The sequence below is a fragment of the Crinia signifera genome, chromosome 3 (assembly GCF_055691185.1).
Source record: "Crinia signifera chromosome 3, ASM5569118v1, whole genome shotgun sequence".
Taxonomy (NCBI): domain Eukaryota; kingdom Metazoa; phylum Chordata; class Amphibia; order Anura; family Myobatrachidae; genus Crinia; species Crinia signifera.
In genome coordinates this window covers 262,827,005-262,845,700 of record NC_139219.1, presented here as the reverse complement: position 1 = coordinate 262,845,700, position 18,696 = coordinate 262,827,005, and the positions used below count along the sequence as shown (strand labels likewise).

The window sequence follows — 18,696 nt, the reverse complement described above, 5'->3', positions numbered from 1 at the left end:
ACACATACTTGTTTTATTGAGTGTCGATTGGCTTTCTGTTCCCCATTGTCAGGCCTTAAACAGTTTGGTATCTCTGATGAGGCTCATGGGCCCCAAACACATTAGTTCTGTAAGAGTGAAGATGATGACCACGCTAAGGACCGGTCTCCGCTACAAGGAGGACTTCCCAGAGCTGTGTTGCAGGTACTGCCTAAGCATTTGTTGCTTGTTACAGAAAAACTTTTTCAGTCGTATCTGAAGAGCTTCATACATCTGTTTCTTGGTGTTCTTTAGAGCGTGGGACCTGTTTGTTCGATGCTTGGATCATGCATACCTGGGCTCACTTCTCAGCCACGTTATAGTCGCGCTACTACCTCTTCTACACATCCAACCCAAAGAAACTGTGGCAGTTTTCCATTATCTTATAGTAGAGAACAGGTAGGTTGGACAAGCCCTTGTTGAGACGAGTAGACTTTGAACGATGTCTTACATGAGTGATTACGCTGCTCACACTGCTTTAACATTGTTCCGTTCCCAAAGTAAGTAGCTCTCAGCAAAGCTACATGTTTAAGCAATGTATTTTATATAAATGTTTGAATTACTTTTTGTATGTAATGAACAAACGTGGCCTCTCCCGGGTGATTTCTCTCAGTGAGTTCTCCTGCCTCCCAAGAGCTCTGAAGTATGGACATCACGCAGCATAGATCAGTATAAATATAGATGAATAAAAGTATTTGCATTCTTTTATAAAATGTTGGGTATTTTGGGACACAAAGGGCTTAATTCACAGTTGCAAATAAGTCCATTTGGCAGTGCCAGCTATGGGATTCAGTCATTCATATATACAGTTGTGGCTTGTAAGTGAACCGTGACGGGACATTTGCACATAGTTACCCTATGTGTTCTGTAGCAGATCCTGAGCATGGAGACAGAATTGTAGGCCTTGAAGAGATGATTGTTAGTAGAGATCGGTCTGATCTCAGGCAGCTCTTGCAAGATAACTTCCATATGCCAATGAAAATAAGCATTTATTTCTGTGACCGCAATGTGGCGGACTTCTATGTAACTCTGAATCCGGCTCATCAAGGAGACATTAATACTGTTTAAAGCGTATAGGGTTGGCATAAGCAGTAGGTCTAACTTGGTTTACTACTTTGTTAGAGATGCTGTCCAAGACTTTCTGCATGAAATCTATTTCCTGCCCGACCACCCAGAGCTCAAGCAAATACTGATGGTTCTCCAGGAATACAGAAAAGTAGGTTGTAAGATTATTCTACACAGATGTGTCCATATACAGTACATCTATCTGTCTATCGCTAAACATTACGGTACACATAAAACGGGAGCGATGTGTGGCTCAGTTGCGTCGGGCATGTTCTTTTCATATAACCTTTTTCATTCAGATATGTCTAATTTGCACTGACAAGTAGCTTATGTTGAGTACAATGATATGAGGCATGCCTGTATTCTGTGTGCGACAGCGTCTATATCTGCATACAAAATGCTACATAACGCTTTATGAATAAGATCTATGTTAGTGGAGAAAGCCCTTCGCTGCCGAATCTCACCACAGCATGATGTCACCAGGAGGGATGTTTAAGGTGCCACTAGGCTAGATGTATGTGGGCCCATCTGTTGGTGCATCCTGCACAGGTAATTACCTCTCTGAGATATTGTCATCTTACATATCTTTCATCTCCAGGAAACAACTAAAAGCACAGATCTGCAGACAGCGATGCAGTTATCCATAAAGGCAATTCAGCATGAAAATGTGGATGTTCGTATTCATGCTCTCACCAGTTTAAAGGAGACTCTGTATAAAAATCAGGTATATAGGTTTTTATTCCTCAAGGTTTTTCCTGATATTTACAGAAAAGCTCTCCCCATCTTCCCAAGATAGCACAATGGATGGATTATTTAACAACGAGATGGGTGATATGTTGCAGTCATAGCAAGCAGCAAGTGCCTGAGGGGACTATGTAATGTGTATTAGTGTAACATCTATAATGGAAGCTGTGGAGTAATTCATTACTGTTTGGATTTAGTGCTTACTGCACAGTTACAGGATAAGCCGCTGCACCCAGTTTATTCCCACAGGCAAAGAAAAATACATGGTGCAGATGCACACTCCATATTATTAATGAATAATAGAGGTTCTTGGTGTATTAATTGGCCAAGAAACATTTACAATACAGAAGAGATAACCACAATAAAATTATTTTTAAAAGAACCAAACTGGTATTCCATCCGGATGCTTTAAAAATAGCAATGACAGGATACATTTAGGGGAAATGGGAGTAGGTATAGTGGGGAGAGAGAGGGGAGTCAGGGAAACCAACAGTAAACAACAAAAGGCATAATATACATTGCAAAGCAGAAGCTGAAATAACCAAAAATAAATATGAAACATTGCACTTAATAATATGTCATAAGTACTAAATGTTGCAGAAAAGATAAATGAATACAAGACAAGTAATTTAAGTTAGACAGCATCATCCATTGTCGGGTTTGACCCAGGCTTTAAAGAGACAACAAAGATTTGTGCTGCACAAACATCCTTGAAGAAATACGGTTTCCCAGCATGAGAAACTTGCAGCTTGGCAGGATGACCAGTGTTCTCTTTGCTTGCTACGTGAGGGACCGCGCATTGCCGTTGCTGGGGGTATACACACCGATCAATCCTTGCTTCATTTCAATGTGATCTAGTCAGATCGCTTAGAAAAAGCCTTGGAATCGCCTTGCGTGTACAGGCCTTTACTGTTTTCTGTGTCTCTCCCTCCTCTTGGGCTCAGTTTCTCTAACTGGATCTGCTGGGTAATAGATGTAGCACAGTCAGCAACACTTTTACTTTTAAAATGCCAGCTCCACTTATCCACCCATCTATACCCCACTGTCTTGAGCTCCAGTTTCCCCTGTTGAAGTGGAGAAACTGATTTATCAGTAAGTACCAAAATCCTATGTCTGTGCTGCATATAGTATGTCTTCAGCATGTTTGTGTATTGTGATTTTTAAATTCTTTTTAATCTTAATGTTTTAAATTAATTTATAGGCTAAATTATTGCAATATTCGACGGACAGTGAGACTGTAGAGCCAGTCATCTCTCAGCTGGTGACAGTGTTGTTAATTGGTTGCCAAGATGCCAGCTCACAGGCACGTCTGCTGTGTGGGGAATGCCTGGGACAGCTGGGTGCCATTGATCCAGGAAGGCTGGACTTCTCCGTTAGTGATACACAAGGCAAAGGATCTACCTTTGTGGTACGTAAGCTGCCGGCTCACTCATTCATTCACTGCTATGTAATAAGCTACCCAGTAGTTTCAGTCTCCTGGTGTAGATGGATTAAGAGTGTGTGATCTGTCTACAATGAATGCATATTACATGATATAGTAGTAAGAAAGAGGCAAATAATATGGTAAATATGTCGTATTAAGTCAGTAGACTTATAGAAGCAGCTGGATGTATATAAGCTAGTAGAACATATGTTATGAGAATAACTATTCTCACTGAGGTGTTTGTTGACTGTTTAGACTGGAGTGGAAGATATAACTTTTGCCTATGAGCTGCTTATGGAGCTGACAAGAGCATTTCTTGCATATGCCGACAATGTCCGTGCACAGGATTCTGCCGCCTACGCTATTCAGGTGAATATTGGAAATATTTGTTTCATTTTTTTTTTCCTTTATGTTTCAGCCTGTGGAGTAATAAAATAATGGATTCAGTATGAAATCCGGGCGGTCGGGATCCCGGCGTTCAAAATCCCGACAAGGGGGGGACGTGGATCGCCCCCCCCCCCCCCCCCCCTTGCGGGCTCGCTGCGCTCGCCACGCAGCAGGCCCGGTGCCTCGCTACGCTCGGCACGCTAATTTATTCTCCCTCCAGGGGTGTCGTGGACACCCACGGAGGGAGAAAGTGTCAGGATTTCTGCGGTCGGGATTCTGAACGCCGGGATCCCGACCGCCGGGATTTTAACTGCATCCCAAAATAACCTATGTAACAGTGTAGCGTGTAATTTATAGTACCTAACAACTTTAAACTTCTCCTCCACCACCTATCACATATATTAGAACAATACAGGATACACTGAACAAAACATAACAGTAACTGGAAAAATGAAACTGAGCACTGGTAACAATTAGCATCGGAATTCTTAGTACACAATACAATTGAGATCTGGAGAAGCAAAGGAGCTTTCTCTGTACTACCAGGTAGGGGCAGGTTCTCATTGGTAGAGATGATTGCACACAAGTGAGAAGAGATGTGGGTATAGATGGTAGGTGAGTTTAAATGCAACAATAGCGCTGTGAGAACAGGAGGCAAGAGGGCCCTGCTCTTGGTAGGTTCCGAGTGGTATGTTCCACTTCAACCAAACTGGCTACAACAAGGTACATTTCTATACGAGGACATTTTTGTTGGCTTTAACAGAGTAGCTTTTGAAACTGAGCTGATAAAGGTTTTTCTCTCGTGTTAATCCGTAGTGTGCTGCGAGCCCAGAAACTGCTCTTGTCTCACAAATGCCACGGCAGCGTTTTTCCAGTTTCACCCACCAGTAGAGCAGTGGGATCTTTATTTTTCCCTACTGGTTTGTTTTATTGTTCTAACAGTTTCACTGGGATACTGCTACTCTTTACCAGTCTCCTTTAAAGAAGTACTGGCATGGTGGGGTTACAGGGGTGCGGAGCATGGAATTTACAGCTACATAATTGCCATCTCCAACCACAACGTGCAATTCCATGATCCAGTGTCCATCCAGTCTGCTTAAGAAGAAAGGATTTGAAGTGACCAAAAATCCTATATTTATATGTGTCTACTTAAAAAACAAAGCCCAACAGAAGCAATAGCAGCGCCAGATGTTGTCTCACCCCTGATTTATTTTTTACAACTCTAGGAACTTTTGTCAATCTATGAGTGCAGAGAGGGGAGGACTGATTGTCCTGGGCGGAGGCTTTGGCGAAGATTTCCAGAACATATTCAGGAGATATTGGAGCCTCATCTTAATACAAGGTACTGTATTCATAATGTGCCATGCTTATTATTTTTAAGTCTTATCCATACAAACACAATGCTTGGTTTGCATATATTCATCTACTGCAGCAATAACCCCTTACTTTCCTCTTACCTCAAACCATTTGCATTAACGATATGCACAATAACGATATCGTTAACAAGGTAATCGTGCATTGCTCAATGTATACACACTTTATGCACGCATCCACGGATCGTTAACGATAACCTCTATCATCTGGACATGCAGTGAAATAAGATGATATCATCAATGACTGCATGTTCGGCTCGGGTCCCGGTGATGTCACTGAATGATCAGTGTCTAACCCACGGATCCTTCATTTCGCAGCCCATCAGTGCTGTCGATAGTACGGGACATAGTAAATGTCTATTTCTTACACTGGCCACATTCTGTGTTACATACAGTATGTGGTAATTTTCTGGACAATATAGAAAGCATAGCCATTATTGGGCATGTCAGTGAATACAGTTTTCCAGCCACATTATTCCCAGCATAAGCGAGACAGTCAGAATTGGCTTGTGTATGGCCAGCTATATAGGCAATAACTATATGAAAGCTCCACAATACACACACACACACACACACACAATCAATCAATCAATCAATCAATCAATCAATGTAGGTCTAAATGTACAAACCTATGCACCTTGTTTTTTGTTTTTTTCTTAAGTATTATATATGCTATCTATACAGTTAAATGCAGTGCATTTCATATCATGTTTTGTTACAGGTACAAGAGTTCACGGAAGGCTGTAAACTGGGCTAAAATAAAGAAACCCATTTACCTAAGCAGGCTGGGTAATAACTTTGCAGACTGGTCTGCATCCTGGGCTGGTTACTTGATAACAAAGGTAGAGTATTGCATTGACCAATAATATATGACAATGACACGTTCCTAACGTCTTTTCTTTAAAACCAGTATCCGTTTCTAGTCCCCTTTTACTAATAACTGTTTCCTTCACCCTTTTACTGTTTCTGTCACTCTCACAAATCTAGGAGTCCGTTTAAAAGGTTTGGAGCCAAACCAGCACTCCCTAACCAAATATACCAAGACTTGGGTAGACCTCTGCACAAGCCCCTTCAATGCCCCTCAGAATTTTGTACATGTTACTATTAGACCACAACAGATGCCCCTCTGACTCCAGTATATGCCATTAACTTCCACATGACCATTCAATGGCCATCAGACCCAGCCACATACCCAGTCTAGCACCCAATTCATAGCATGCCATGCAGCAGGGCCCTCAATGAACAGTATGCCCTTACAGCAGGCCCTAATTCATAAAATACCACAACATAACGCCAAAATTGTAGCATGCCATGTCATGGTGGTCCCATGTGCTCTGAAGGTCAGGAGAATGTTGCAGTGGGGGTGTAAACGGGTTGTAGAACTCCACACTGGAGATCAAATAATGCACAGAACATGATATGGAGGTCTCTCCAAAATTTAAATACGCCAAGAGGCAACATACTGTACTGCTCCAAAGTAGCCCACCAAACCCATGATTATTAACCGGGGGTGCTTGAACTTCCAGGGTTGCTGGGATTGCTGCCAGGGGTTCTGAGGATTTCGTCCACCATCTGAGAATCCATGTCTATGTTGGACATCTCTGTTGATCTGAGCGCAGCAGTAATTGGTGTATCCATACCCATTAGTATACACTAATAAGTATTTGTACCACTTTTTTTTTTTTTTTGGTAATACCTATTTCTATCACTCTTACACTACTGTTTCTATTGCCCTTACACTAATTATTATATTGAGTAAAATAGTTCATAGTTTTTTTCATATAAATTATTGTGCAGTGGAATGCTTTTTAAAAATGGTTTATTTGGTGTATTTCATGTGTTTATGGGGGATAGAGGATTGCAGTCTTCTATACAGAAACTCATCATTAGGACATAACTTATGCAACTTTTTTTAGTTTACATTTTCTATTGCACTTGAACGTGGAATGATTGCTGTAGCACTGGAGAATTCATGTTTTTAGGCATATGCTTATGTAGCTGTGATTTTCCAGGCTAAGGAACTGCTAATTTTTGCTAGTGAGGCTGCTGTCGAGAAAATAATATAGACGCCCATTGGAGCCATTGCAAAGTACTTAGAAACTGCATACACATAGGAAGCACCAAGACTACAGGACTAGCCACGGCAGTAGCAACACTGGCGACATGTTTATCTATGTACATGATCGCAGCTGAAAGAAGATATATGTCCTGAAAATGGGCATGCCGCCTGCAGTTTTACTGTCACTCCCCGTTACCTCCCTCAAACAGTCTCTCCCTGTCAATAATTCTGCATCCTTCAAATGAGAGCCAATGGTAACAATAACAGGAAATTAAAAGTACTTTGTTTTGGGGGCACAAGATACTAATGTGTACATATTAAACTTAAAGTTGTTTTATATTCATGATAATTGCAGGTCACTTGTTAAATTAGGTTATAGTCATAAAAGAGCTTCTAAAAGCATTTAATGGAGAAATGTCAAATATAAATGATATATATTATTAAATGTCAAATATAAATAAATCCCCAAACTGGTGCATAGGGGTAATTGCCACATTTAGTACATAGTATCAAATCCACCAGTTAACCGACACAAGTAGCTAATCAGTGCGCCTCAATCATATTGTGTACTGGAAACATCTAGCACTATTTTGACACATGGTCGTAGAGACATCAAGTAATAAGATATTGCAAGGTGTGGAGAGAAATATATATATAAAATTATTTTGTGTGTCACATGAAAGAATAGTCTGAGAGAATAAACACACAAGAGAGAAAAAGATGTCCTGTGTTGGTGCACCAAACAGAAGTAAAATTTAACTTTTAATATTTCTTTTAAGAACTGCGAGATAAAATGTTAACATATAGCAACAAACAAGGGTAGGGTTCACACAATTTTTAAAACCAAGGTGGCAGGCAGATGTTGCAAAGATGTTTTTGTGTAGTACTTTATTTAACTTTTTAGATAGTGTGCGTCTGGTCTGTCCAGAAATGCTAGTCTGGCAGACCAGTGGACGTGTCTGAGCGTAGGTTGAAGCAACCTCTTATTATTATAGCTCTAACTGACACGGGTTCTTGTGCGTGTATGCGGGATTATTATACTAAGAAGGTCCCAATACCATCAGTGGGGATCCACTAGCACTGTGAATTTTACACACTTAGTGGAGGGATCTGTAGGTCTAACTCTCGAGGACGGTCCCTCCGAGTTTATGACCCCCTCTGATGGGTGCACTGAACCGATGTAGATTGCCCTGTGTGTGCGTTAATCCGTCGTGAAGACGCTCTAGGATTAGCACGGGTGTCTATGCACCGCAGGGTATCTAACTGCGATGATCCAGGTGGAGCCGCCTCCAAGAGATTATACGTTTTGGACAGTCAGCACCGTTGTGGGGGCTGTCACAGTGTGTCACTCTTTCCTGGATACAAAGCTCCCGATGTTCCTATGCACTTAGCCAGTTCAGATCGCCCGGTGTGTATGGTCTCTAGCGTGGGGACGCTCCAATATAGTGCCTGTATAGGTAAACCACCGGGGTAACTGGCTGTGCAAGGCCAATTGGAGCCGCCTCCAATAGGTTGCATATGCTGAGCAGTATGCACGAATGTGGGGGCTATCGCAGCATTTAAACTACACACAATCAAAATACATTGGTAAGAAAAATAACAAAAGTAGCACACATCTGCCTGCGCACTGCTAGCCGGCACGCGCTTCGCAGATAATAGCTTCCTCAGGGCCAATCAGATCTAGTATTCTAATGGGTTTATATAGCGGTGGTGATATAGTGTGCTCCAATCGGCATTGTGTCTGGAGGACGCGCCTCCGGAAACGTGCCCGGAGTCTGCCGTCCTATCCTGTGCCTCCAGGGCATGCGAGCCCCTGGACGGGATCTCATGTGGTTCAAAAATGCACGCAGCGTACTGGTTGTGTTGGCAACCAGGGTTACGTGTCATAAATCAGGGAGGTGCGTGATGGTTGTCATAACAACCAGGGTGACGCGTCGTAGCTGGCAGATGCGCCTATTGGTTGCGCCCGCTCTGAGCCTGTAGAGTGTGGCTGGTGTATCCCGTTACCATGGGGATCTCGCTTCATGGGTTTGTATGCAGGTCCTGATCCCCAACCTAGCGATCCCTAGGTTGGGGATCAGGACCTGCATACAAACCCATGAAGCGAGATCCCCATGGTAACGGGATACACCAGCCACACTCCACAGGCTCAGAGCGGGCGCAACCAATAGGCGCATCTGCCAGCTACGAGGCGTCACCCTGGTTGTTATGACAACCATCACGCACCTCCCTGATTTATGACACGCAACCCTGGTTGCCAACACAACCAGTACGCTGCGTGCATTTTTGAACCACATGAGATCCCGTCCAGGGGCTCGCATGCCCTGGAGGCACAGGATAGGACGGCAGACTCCGGGCACGTTTCCGGAGGCGCGTCCTCCTGACACAATGCCGATTGGAGCACACTATATCACCACCGCTATATAAACCCATTAGAATACTTGATCTGATTGGCCCTGAGGAAGCTATTATCTGCGAAGCGCGTGCCGGCTAGCGGTGCGCAGGCAGATGTGTGCTACTTTTGTTATTTTTCTTACCAATGTATTTTGATTGTGTGTAGTTTAAATGCTGCGATAGCCCCCACATTCGTGCATACTGCTCAGCATATGCAACCTATTGGAGGCGGCTCCAATTGGCCTTGCACAGCCAGTTACCCCGGTGGTTTACCTATACAGGCACTATATTGGAGCGTCCCCACGCTAGAGACCATACACACCGGGCGATCTGAACTGGCTAAGTGCATAGGAACAGCGGGAGCTTTGTATCCAGGAAAGAGTGACACACTGTGACAGCCCCCACAACGGTGCTGACTGTCCAAAACGTATAATCTCTTGGAGGCGGCTCCACCTGGATCATCGCAGTTAGATACCCTGCGGTGCATAGACACCCGTGCTAATCCTAGAGCGTCTTCACGACGGATTAACGCACACACAGGGCAATCTACATCGGTTCAGTGCACCCATCAGAGGGGGTCATAAACTCGGAGGGACCGTCCTCGAGAGTTAGACCTACAGATCCCTCCACTAAGTGTGTAAAATTCACAGTGCTAGTGGATCCCCACTGATGGTATTGGGACCTTCTTAGGATAATAATCCCGCATACACGCACAAGAACCCGTGTCAGTTAGAGCTATAATAATAAGAGGTTGCTTCAACCTACGCTCAGACACGTCCACTGGTCTGCCAGACTAGCATTTCTGGACAGACCAGACGCACACTATCTAAAAAGTTAAATAAAGTACTACACAAAAACATCTTTGCAACATCTGCCTGCCACCTTGGTTTTAAAAATTGTGTGAACCCTACCCTTGTTTGTTGCTATATGTTAACATTTTATCTCGCAGTTCTTAAAAGAAATATTAAAAGTTAAATTTTACTTCTGTTTGGTGCACCAACACAGGACATCTTTTTCTCTCTTGTGTGTTTACAAATCTTCATGTCCTATGGTAGCACACCCCCAGCACAGTATTAGTACTTTATAAATACTTGCATAAGGGGGTCCACCTCTCTTTACTAGAGGTCTTGTGCGACCGACCAAAAAAACCTCTTTGTAGTCTGAAAGAATACCCACACATAGTATGGGGACGGCTGCTGCTGTTACTTGTCATGCAGCTTAATGCCATGTATTAGGATAGTGCATGATATGTGAGCAGGTCATCTGCTTGGGTTCGATACCATTTCCTATCAGTTGGGATCCCGGCCAGATGGGGGCGCAACTAAGACCCTTGCGGGCTCACTGCGGGCATGGTGGCTCACTTTGCTTGCCACAAGGTCCTGTTTCCCCTCTATGGGGGTCGTGGACTCCCATGATGAAAAATAGACCCAGTGCACCGGCATTCCGATTGGCGGTAATGTAATGTTGGCGTCGACCTCCTGACCACAGTGATCCCAACTGTTGGAATAATAACTGCAGCCCATCTACTCAAACAGGTGAAAAGAGTAATTGAATACACAGAAATCTGATTTTAAGCCACTAAATAAGGTCAGTGTGTTACCGGTAGCGCAGGCACACTTTAAATAGCACAGCGGATGAGAGGCAGAAAAAAAATGCAGATGTAAAAGTAAGGATACGGGACATGTTTACAATGATGCTGCCTGTTGTGTATAGTAAAATATAGTGCACAACAGATGAGTGGTCGCCACCATGTATTGCTTTATGTAGGTAGGAAAGTAAGGGAGTCTTGCAAAGGGTACCTTGATGCGTGCACAGTGTGATCGCGGCATATGCTGATTAATCGCTTAGTTTAGTGATCATCGGCATTGTGTACAAACATTATTTAGGCCCAGAGTGCATCAAAAACTGTGCTAGGCCTGTGGTTCTAAACATCTGCTGGATGTTCGAGCGTAACGGAGAGCAGGCATACTTGTTCAATCCCACTGACTGCCAAGTATCCCTTATCCAAATATCCATTATCCAAATTATTCCGAAAACCACACATTACAGAAAGTGAAAAAATATTATTTTTTTTCTAAAAACCTACTTGGGACATTTGTATCAGTACTATTGATGACAGGATATGTAACTGGCACTAAATATGTGCAAGAAAATGATAGCTTGGCATTCACATTCAGTATCTGAGATTGTACAGAAACTTTGTTTCATGTTTTGAAACCTTGTTTTCAAATCAAATTTGTCACATACAAAATCATACAAAGTACAATATGTAGTGAAATGCTAATACAACTGTCTTACATTACAAAATACATAAAACATACATTGTTTTATGCAGAAATAAAATGTATTTGTGTGTATTTAATGTTTATGATGTGTTTATACAACATAAATGCAAGATACCTCAAGATACATCATTGAAATATAAAAATATTCTGAAGTGCGGAATAATCCGTTATCCAAAATTCTTCTGGTCCCGAGCATTTTGTTAAGGGATACTCAACCTGTATCTGTAATTATAGTAGTGAAGTTAGAAGTCTGTCTTAATGAGGAGAGACTGCAAGGAATGAGACAGATTCATGGAAGTTATTAAGACATCATCTGCAGCACCTCTAAGGGATATGTTGTGAAATTTTTTATAAAAATTGTAAATAAAATCAAGTGAAAAATGAAAAAGCTGACATCACACCAGTGTAGTGACTTGTTTGACCTTTTAGTTTCCTGGATTACACAGCTTTAAATTCTTTTGGTTTTATTATATGTTTGGCCTGCAGGTCAGACATGAACTTGCAAGAAAAGTTTTCAGCTGTTGCAGTATAATGATGAAACACGACTTCAAGGTGACCATTTATCTCTTACCACATATACTGGTCTATGTGTTACTGGGATGTAACAAGGACGATCAGCAAGAGGTAGGACAATATCCGTATCTAATGACATTCTTATCTCATTATCTGTAACGGGTGTTTAACATGCTGTCCTCCAGTGGTGTACGGTCATTAGGTCAACATGCATTGGTTGACCACTGAAGGTCAACATGGCTTATGCCAACACTTGAAATAGGTCGACATGCCCAAGGTTGACATGGATGGATGGTTGACACATGCATTAGGCCGACAATGGCTGAGTGTAGTAAAGCACCATTGCCCGAAGCATGGCGAGCGCAGCGGTACACTTAGACATTCGGGACAAAAAAGTGAAAAAAACATGTTGACCTTTTGACTGTCCACCTAGCCATTGTCTACCTAATGCTTGTTGACGTTCCATCGATGTCGACCCAATGACCCATACCCCCTCCAGCATTTCTGCTAGAGTTGTGCTATTAGGGCATGCTAAAACTATGGAAGGGTTTGCTGGGAAGTGTAGTTCCAAAGCAGCTGGAGGGTCGCTTGTTGAATACTTCAATACAAGTTTGTACAATACAGTATGTGGTTTTGAGTTATGATGGATGGTTCTATCGAGAGAAGCTGATTTAAATGATGAGTAATACACAAGCACAATGATATAGCCTGCCACCAGTAGTATGCACAGTCTATCTATACAGCTGAGTGTTGGACCTTTTCTTGTGACATCTGCAAATCTACTAATAACTTGTTACAGGTTCATGCTGAAATAATGGCCGTTTTAAAGCACGAAGATCCATGGGCCCGACGCTTACAAGACAATGCCTCTGATCTGAGCCAGCTCAGCACCCAGACGGTCTTCTCAATGCTGGACCATCTCACACAGTGGGCACGGGAAAAATTTCAGGCACTCCATGCTGAGAAAGCCAGCGGCAAATCTGGTGGCCGCGGGGAGGTCAAAAGTTAGTGTGTTTCTCATTTATGTTCCAAAGCTGGCAACTCGGAATAACAGCCACAGCAGTATGGCACTATTGGAAATGCCCTGTGATATATGTTCCTTACCATGTCGGACAGCACAAATATGGAAATGCTGTAGCAGCTTAATTCAAGCCTAAAAAGCATCTCCATCTACAGTACATTTGGGAATGGGTCATAGGGTTGACACGATAAAGGATGACCGCTAAAGGTGGACAGGGCTAATGTCGAACTTTTGATGGTCTTGTGTCCACCTTCCGACCCTCTCGACCTGAGTTTTTCCTTTTCTTTTTTTGTCTCTAATTTAGACTTAAACTATAACACTTCTATACGTCAGTATATAACACAATACATGTTAGTGTACTGCGTTCCCTCGCATGGCGAGCTGTCAAAAACAGCTCTACATAAAGAACATTACCAGCAATGCTATCATGAATGTCTGTTCCTTTGTTGTTGTGTTTTCTGGTACTTATGTAGTATCTGGGCGTCCGATTTAGAAATCAGGTCGGATCGGTAGCATCACATCGCATGCGACCAAATCATATGCGATGGTCCCGAATTTTCCATAGGATTCAATGTTAAAATGGTCTGAGTCCATTTTAACATAGAATTCAATGGGAAAAAGGGGTCCTTTTCCTTTCCACACTATCCAAGTGGGCATGGAGTTGGATATAAACCTGTTTATATCCAACTCCATGCCCACTTGGATAGTGGGGAAATGAACAGGACCTTGTTAACATTGAATCCTATGCAAAATCGCATCGAATCGCATCTGATTGTATGCCTTAAGGTAAGGCATAAAATCAGAAAATCGGCAGCCCAGATACTACATAAGTACCTGTTTTCTCAAATATAATATTGCTTTTTGTTTGAGTTAAACAGCATAATTGGCAATTTAAAGCTTCTGTTTAATGTGTCTGTGTCTATTAAAACACATGCTGTAGGCAAAACCCCCAATTCTGTTACCGTATATACTCGAGTATAAGTCGACCCGATTATAAGCCGAGGCACCTAATTTTACAACAAAAAACTGGGAAAACGTATTGACTCAAGTGGGACCCTCACTCGAGTATAAGCCAAGGGGGTCTTTTTCAGCATAAAAAATGTTCTGAAAAAGTAGGCTTATACTCGAGTATATATGGTATTTCTGCAAATATCTGCAGAATTTGGAGATTTTGTTTTTCCTTAAAAAAAAAAAAAAAAAAATCAGTTGTCCTTGCCTGAGCAGTGTATATCCTTTAGGCCTGCAGCACCACATTGCATAATGTGAAAGCTTTAAAAGATAATATAATCTAAACTATGCCAGTTGAGTTTCACAACCTGTAAAGCCTTTTAAAGAAGCATTTGTGTGTGAGATTATTATTTTGTAAGAAATAGTTATTGAAATAAAAGACTAGTAGTATAAACATATTTGTATAATATTTTTTTCCGATAGCTGTATCTCAGGAAGACTATGGGGAGTATCAAAATGTGAAAGCATTTCTAGAGCTCATACCACAAGACACGCTGGCTGTGGCTTCTTTTCGCTCCAAAGCTTACACCAGGGCTGTTATGCACTTTGAATCCTTTATCATGGAGAAGAAGCAACAGATTCAGGAGCACCTGGGGTTTCTGCAGGTGAGTACTTATTTCGGTACTTGTGAGTTATCCGGGCGTCCGATTTTTTGATTGTATGCCTTAAGTTAAGGCATACAATCAGATGCGATGCGATGCGATATCGCATCGCATCGCATCGCATGCGACCATCGGATGCGATGACCCGATTTTTCCATAGGAATCAATGTTAAAATGATTCCTATGGAAAAAGGGGTCCTTTTCATACCCCTACTATCCAAGTGGGCATGGAGTTGGATATAAACCTGTGGCGAGCGTAGCGAGCCACCGAGCCCGAAGCGTGGCGAGCGAAGCGAGCCCCGCGAGGGGACGGTATTCTGTGTCCCCTCGCGGGGCTCGCTACGCTCGCCACGCTTCGGGCTCGGTGGCTCGCTACGCTCGCCACAGGTTTATATCCAACTCCATGCCCACTTGGATAGTAGGGGTATGAAAAGGACCCTTTTTCCCATTGAATTCCATGTTAAAATGGACTCAGTCCATTTTAACATTGATTCCTATGGAAAAATCGGGTCATCGCATCGCATCGCATCGCATCGCATCCGATGGTCGCATGCGATGCGATGCGATGTCCCGATCCGACCCGATTTAAAAATCGGACGCCCGGATAACTCACAAGTACCCTTATTTCAGTGTGTATTTGTAGAGAGAGATCAGGGAAGCAAGTTTTCTCAGGTTTCCTTGCCTTTCTATACTAGATGTATAACTGGGATATACTGTCATTTGAGTTACAAATTGCAAGTACTATAACACATATTTAACAAAGACTGTAACGGTGTAATTAATCCCAGGTCCTGACTGTTGGTGCGTCCCAACAGTCGGGACCCTGGCCCATTTTCGTTTAGCTCACCTGTTATTTGGCAGACAGGATTCAATGTCCTGCCTGCCGAACGTCGAGAAGGGTTCGTGTTTGCGGAAACGGCCATGGATTGTCGAGATAAGGCTGTGATCTCGACAATCCACAGCCAGTCTCTGCAAAACGGGCCTGACTTCTTTTAAAGTCAGGTCTGGGTACTTATGTAATATCTGGGCTCCCGTTTTTCTTATGAGACCGCGTCCCCTCGCGGGGCTCGCTGCGCTCGCCACGCTTCGGGCACGGTGGATCGCTGTGCTCGCCACACTATATAAAATCACCTCCATGCGTAGTTGGATAGTAGGGGTATGAAAAAATGGTGTGCTTTTTACATGGGAGCCCAGATAATACATAAGTACCCAGGTCCGTTCTGCCGAGATGCCTCTTCAATGGTGTTGGGAAAGATAGCATTGAATAGGCATGTGCCGTTATTTCCCCCGTCAAAAATAGCGGCGGGGGATTGAATACGGCCCGTTTTTTTTTTTTTTTTTTTTATAAGTTTAAAAAATGTCAAAAAAAAAATATTTAAATCCTTAATTCAAGACAAAATGATTAGGTGGTGTCTCGCATAGGCCTCCGTTGTGAAACAACCTCTCTTCTGCCAGTATGAATCGATTCTGCAACAGATCTTCAGGGACAATGCCCCCAGCCACCTAGTGATGATGTAACATGTTTTCAGACCACAACATCGCTGCTGGGGGTAGCTGGAAAAGCTGTTATGCACATGTGCTTAGTGGATTTGCACATGCAAGACCGCATGATTGCTTCGGATGTTCATATCTGTGAGCTTGAGAGGAGAGTACAAACGTGACTCTACGAATGGTGATCAATTCTTCCTGCTTGTGGGGAACTGGTCTCTAGTCTCTGTCACAGTGAGGATTACTAGTGTGACAGGGGAGACAGTGCTGAGGACAATATTTATTGTAGCATTAAAAAAAAAATTGAATAAACTAATAAGCATTCCAAAAAGAGTTTACGGGATTAACCCCTTCAGTAGTATCCTCTGTCTCGAGAGAAATGGAGAATACGCTATAGAGTATTAAATATGTTGTGAGATTTCTTTCATATGCTCCACTTCTCCATTCTAATATAACTTGGGGATGTTAAGTAATTTGCATGAAAGATGGCTTTTATTTAAAAAATATATATATATTACTGTACATTACAGAATTTTAAGACCAGAATCTTTCTTTTTTCCTTTCCATTTAGAAACTTTATGCAGCTATGCATGAGCCTGATGGTGTAGCTGGGGTCAGTGCCATCCGCAAGAAAGAAGCATCGCTGAGAGAGCAGATCTTGGAACATGAGAGCATTGGTTTGCTGAGAGATGCTACAGCCTGCTATGACCGAGCCATTCAGCTGAAGCCAGAGGAGGTAAGGCATGCTGTATTTAGCATTTGGAACTGATTAGCCCCAACTGCTCGTGGGATTCACCTCCTACATGTGTCCCAAAGCTGTGCAATGAGTCCCACTCCCCCACTGATTGATGGGTCATCTTGTAGTTTTCTAGGGGAATGCTTGAAGGAAAAAAAAAAAAGATTATATATTCTATACATAGAGGGGGAAAGATGTGTATTCTATTTCACATGTGATGTTGCTATGGGCAACCAATCAGAATCTACTTATTTATTTAGCACCCTCTAGAAAATAGTAGACAGGATCTGATTGGTTGCCCACAGCAACATCACATGTGAAGTAGAATACACATCACATATTTCCGCCAGAATGTGATGAGCCCAAAGATTCAAATTCATCTCAAAACACGAGGTTCAAGAGTAAAGACATGTAGAATTTTCCATTGTGGAGAATCCATATCCGTGATTGGTCCTTCATACAGATGTCCTCATACACTACTGCTGCAGTTGTGCCAAACATCCCTCTTTGGTGTACCAGGTCCCTTGTGACTGGGCTTGTGCCAAGTGTCTCTTTTGCACCTGCACGTGGCTGAGACTGAATTAGTGTAGCGTCCTTAATTGGTGTTTGTTGCTGCGCATTGTGATTAAGATACAAATTTCAGTGGAAAAATTCACTGCACGGCTCAGTGCATCTTATTCACAATATTTGTTGCATGGTGTATTAATGCTTGGTGTATGAGGACACGTCTGTAAATCACTGTTAATACAGTGGTCTTAGAGGTACAGCCTTGTTACCATGCATCATTTTATGTGGTTCCTGGCCACACGATAGCTACACATAGATGAAGTTCATGAGAAAAGGGACAAATCTACATTGACACAGCTAGCATTATAGAAATATAGGCATGTTTATTTCTGAAATTTGAACATATAGAAAGAATGGATCCTATACTATTGTGAGTTTGTGGTACATTTAGATGAACACCACTGTAAAGTAAAATGATGTGCGTATTCCTAGAATACTGACATGTTCTCTCCCTCTGTACAGATTTTGCACTATCACGGAGTAGTGAAATCCATGTTGGGCCTTGGCCAGTTGTCAACTGTCATCACGCAAGTTAATGGAGTTCTAAATAGCAGGTCAGTATCCGCTTAGTTTATCATTTCAAATTAAGAGTATTGATTGATCTCGGGATAATAATGCTAACAAAAAACCCCACCTCACAAGCCTAGGTGCACCTTGGTCCTTATGGGGCCTACACACAGGGTGACTGTACTGAGCAATCTGGGCGATGCCAGATCGCTCGGCACACTGCACTGCACAGCAATTTGTCAGTGATGTGTGCTGATTGATCTGTCGGGGCCAGTGTTCTCCGGTGAGAGACTCCACTCTGTGCGCACTGTATGTGAATCCATATACACATATATACTAGAACACTGGCCCTGACTGGCCATCTGGCTAGATTCATCCTGGCAATAGTGAAGCGTGGGACCGCCCATTGCTATTGCTATGGCGCATACACATAATGGGCGGTATTCAATGAGAATACCTGCGAGGTGCAGCGAATCCTTTTTAGGATTCGCTCCACATTCGCCACG

At 42.7% G+C, this 18,696-nt stretch overlaps 1 protein-coding gene across 2 annotated transcripts in view; it reads left to right on the top strand.

The window, feature by feature from the left end:
* The window catches only part of ATR (ATR checkpoint kinase), an 87,304-nt gene that overhangs the window by 36,109 nt on the left and 32,499 nt on the right, over positions 1-18,696 (top strand). For both annotated transcript variants that reach the window (XM_083177990.1, XM_083177989.1), the window contains exons 18-30: positions 53-183; positions 274-417; positions 1,141-1,234; positions 1,682-1,807; positions 3,029-3,235; positions 3,506-3,619; positions 4,864-4,979; positions 5,732-5,852; positions 12,235-12,372; positions 13,061-13,265; positions 14,714-14,895; positions 16,952-17,116; positions 18,146-18,237. In XM_083177990.1, coding sequence (XP_083034116.1) covers positions 53-183; positions 274-417; positions 1,141-1,234; positions 1,682-1,807; positions 3,029-3,235; positions 3,506-3,619; positions 4,864-4,979; positions 5,732-5,852; positions 12,235-12,372; positions 13,061-13,265; positions 14,714-14,895; positions 16,952-17,116; positions 18,146-18,237 — 1,835 coding nt within the window. The remainder of the gene's footprint in view (positions 1-52; positions 184-273; positions 418-1,140; positions 1,235-1,681; positions 1,808-3,028; positions 3,236-3,505; positions 3,620-4,863; positions 4,980-5,731; positions 5,853-12,234; positions 12,373-13,060; positions 13,266-14,713; positions 14,896-16,951; positions 17,117-18,145; positions 18,238-18,696) is intronic.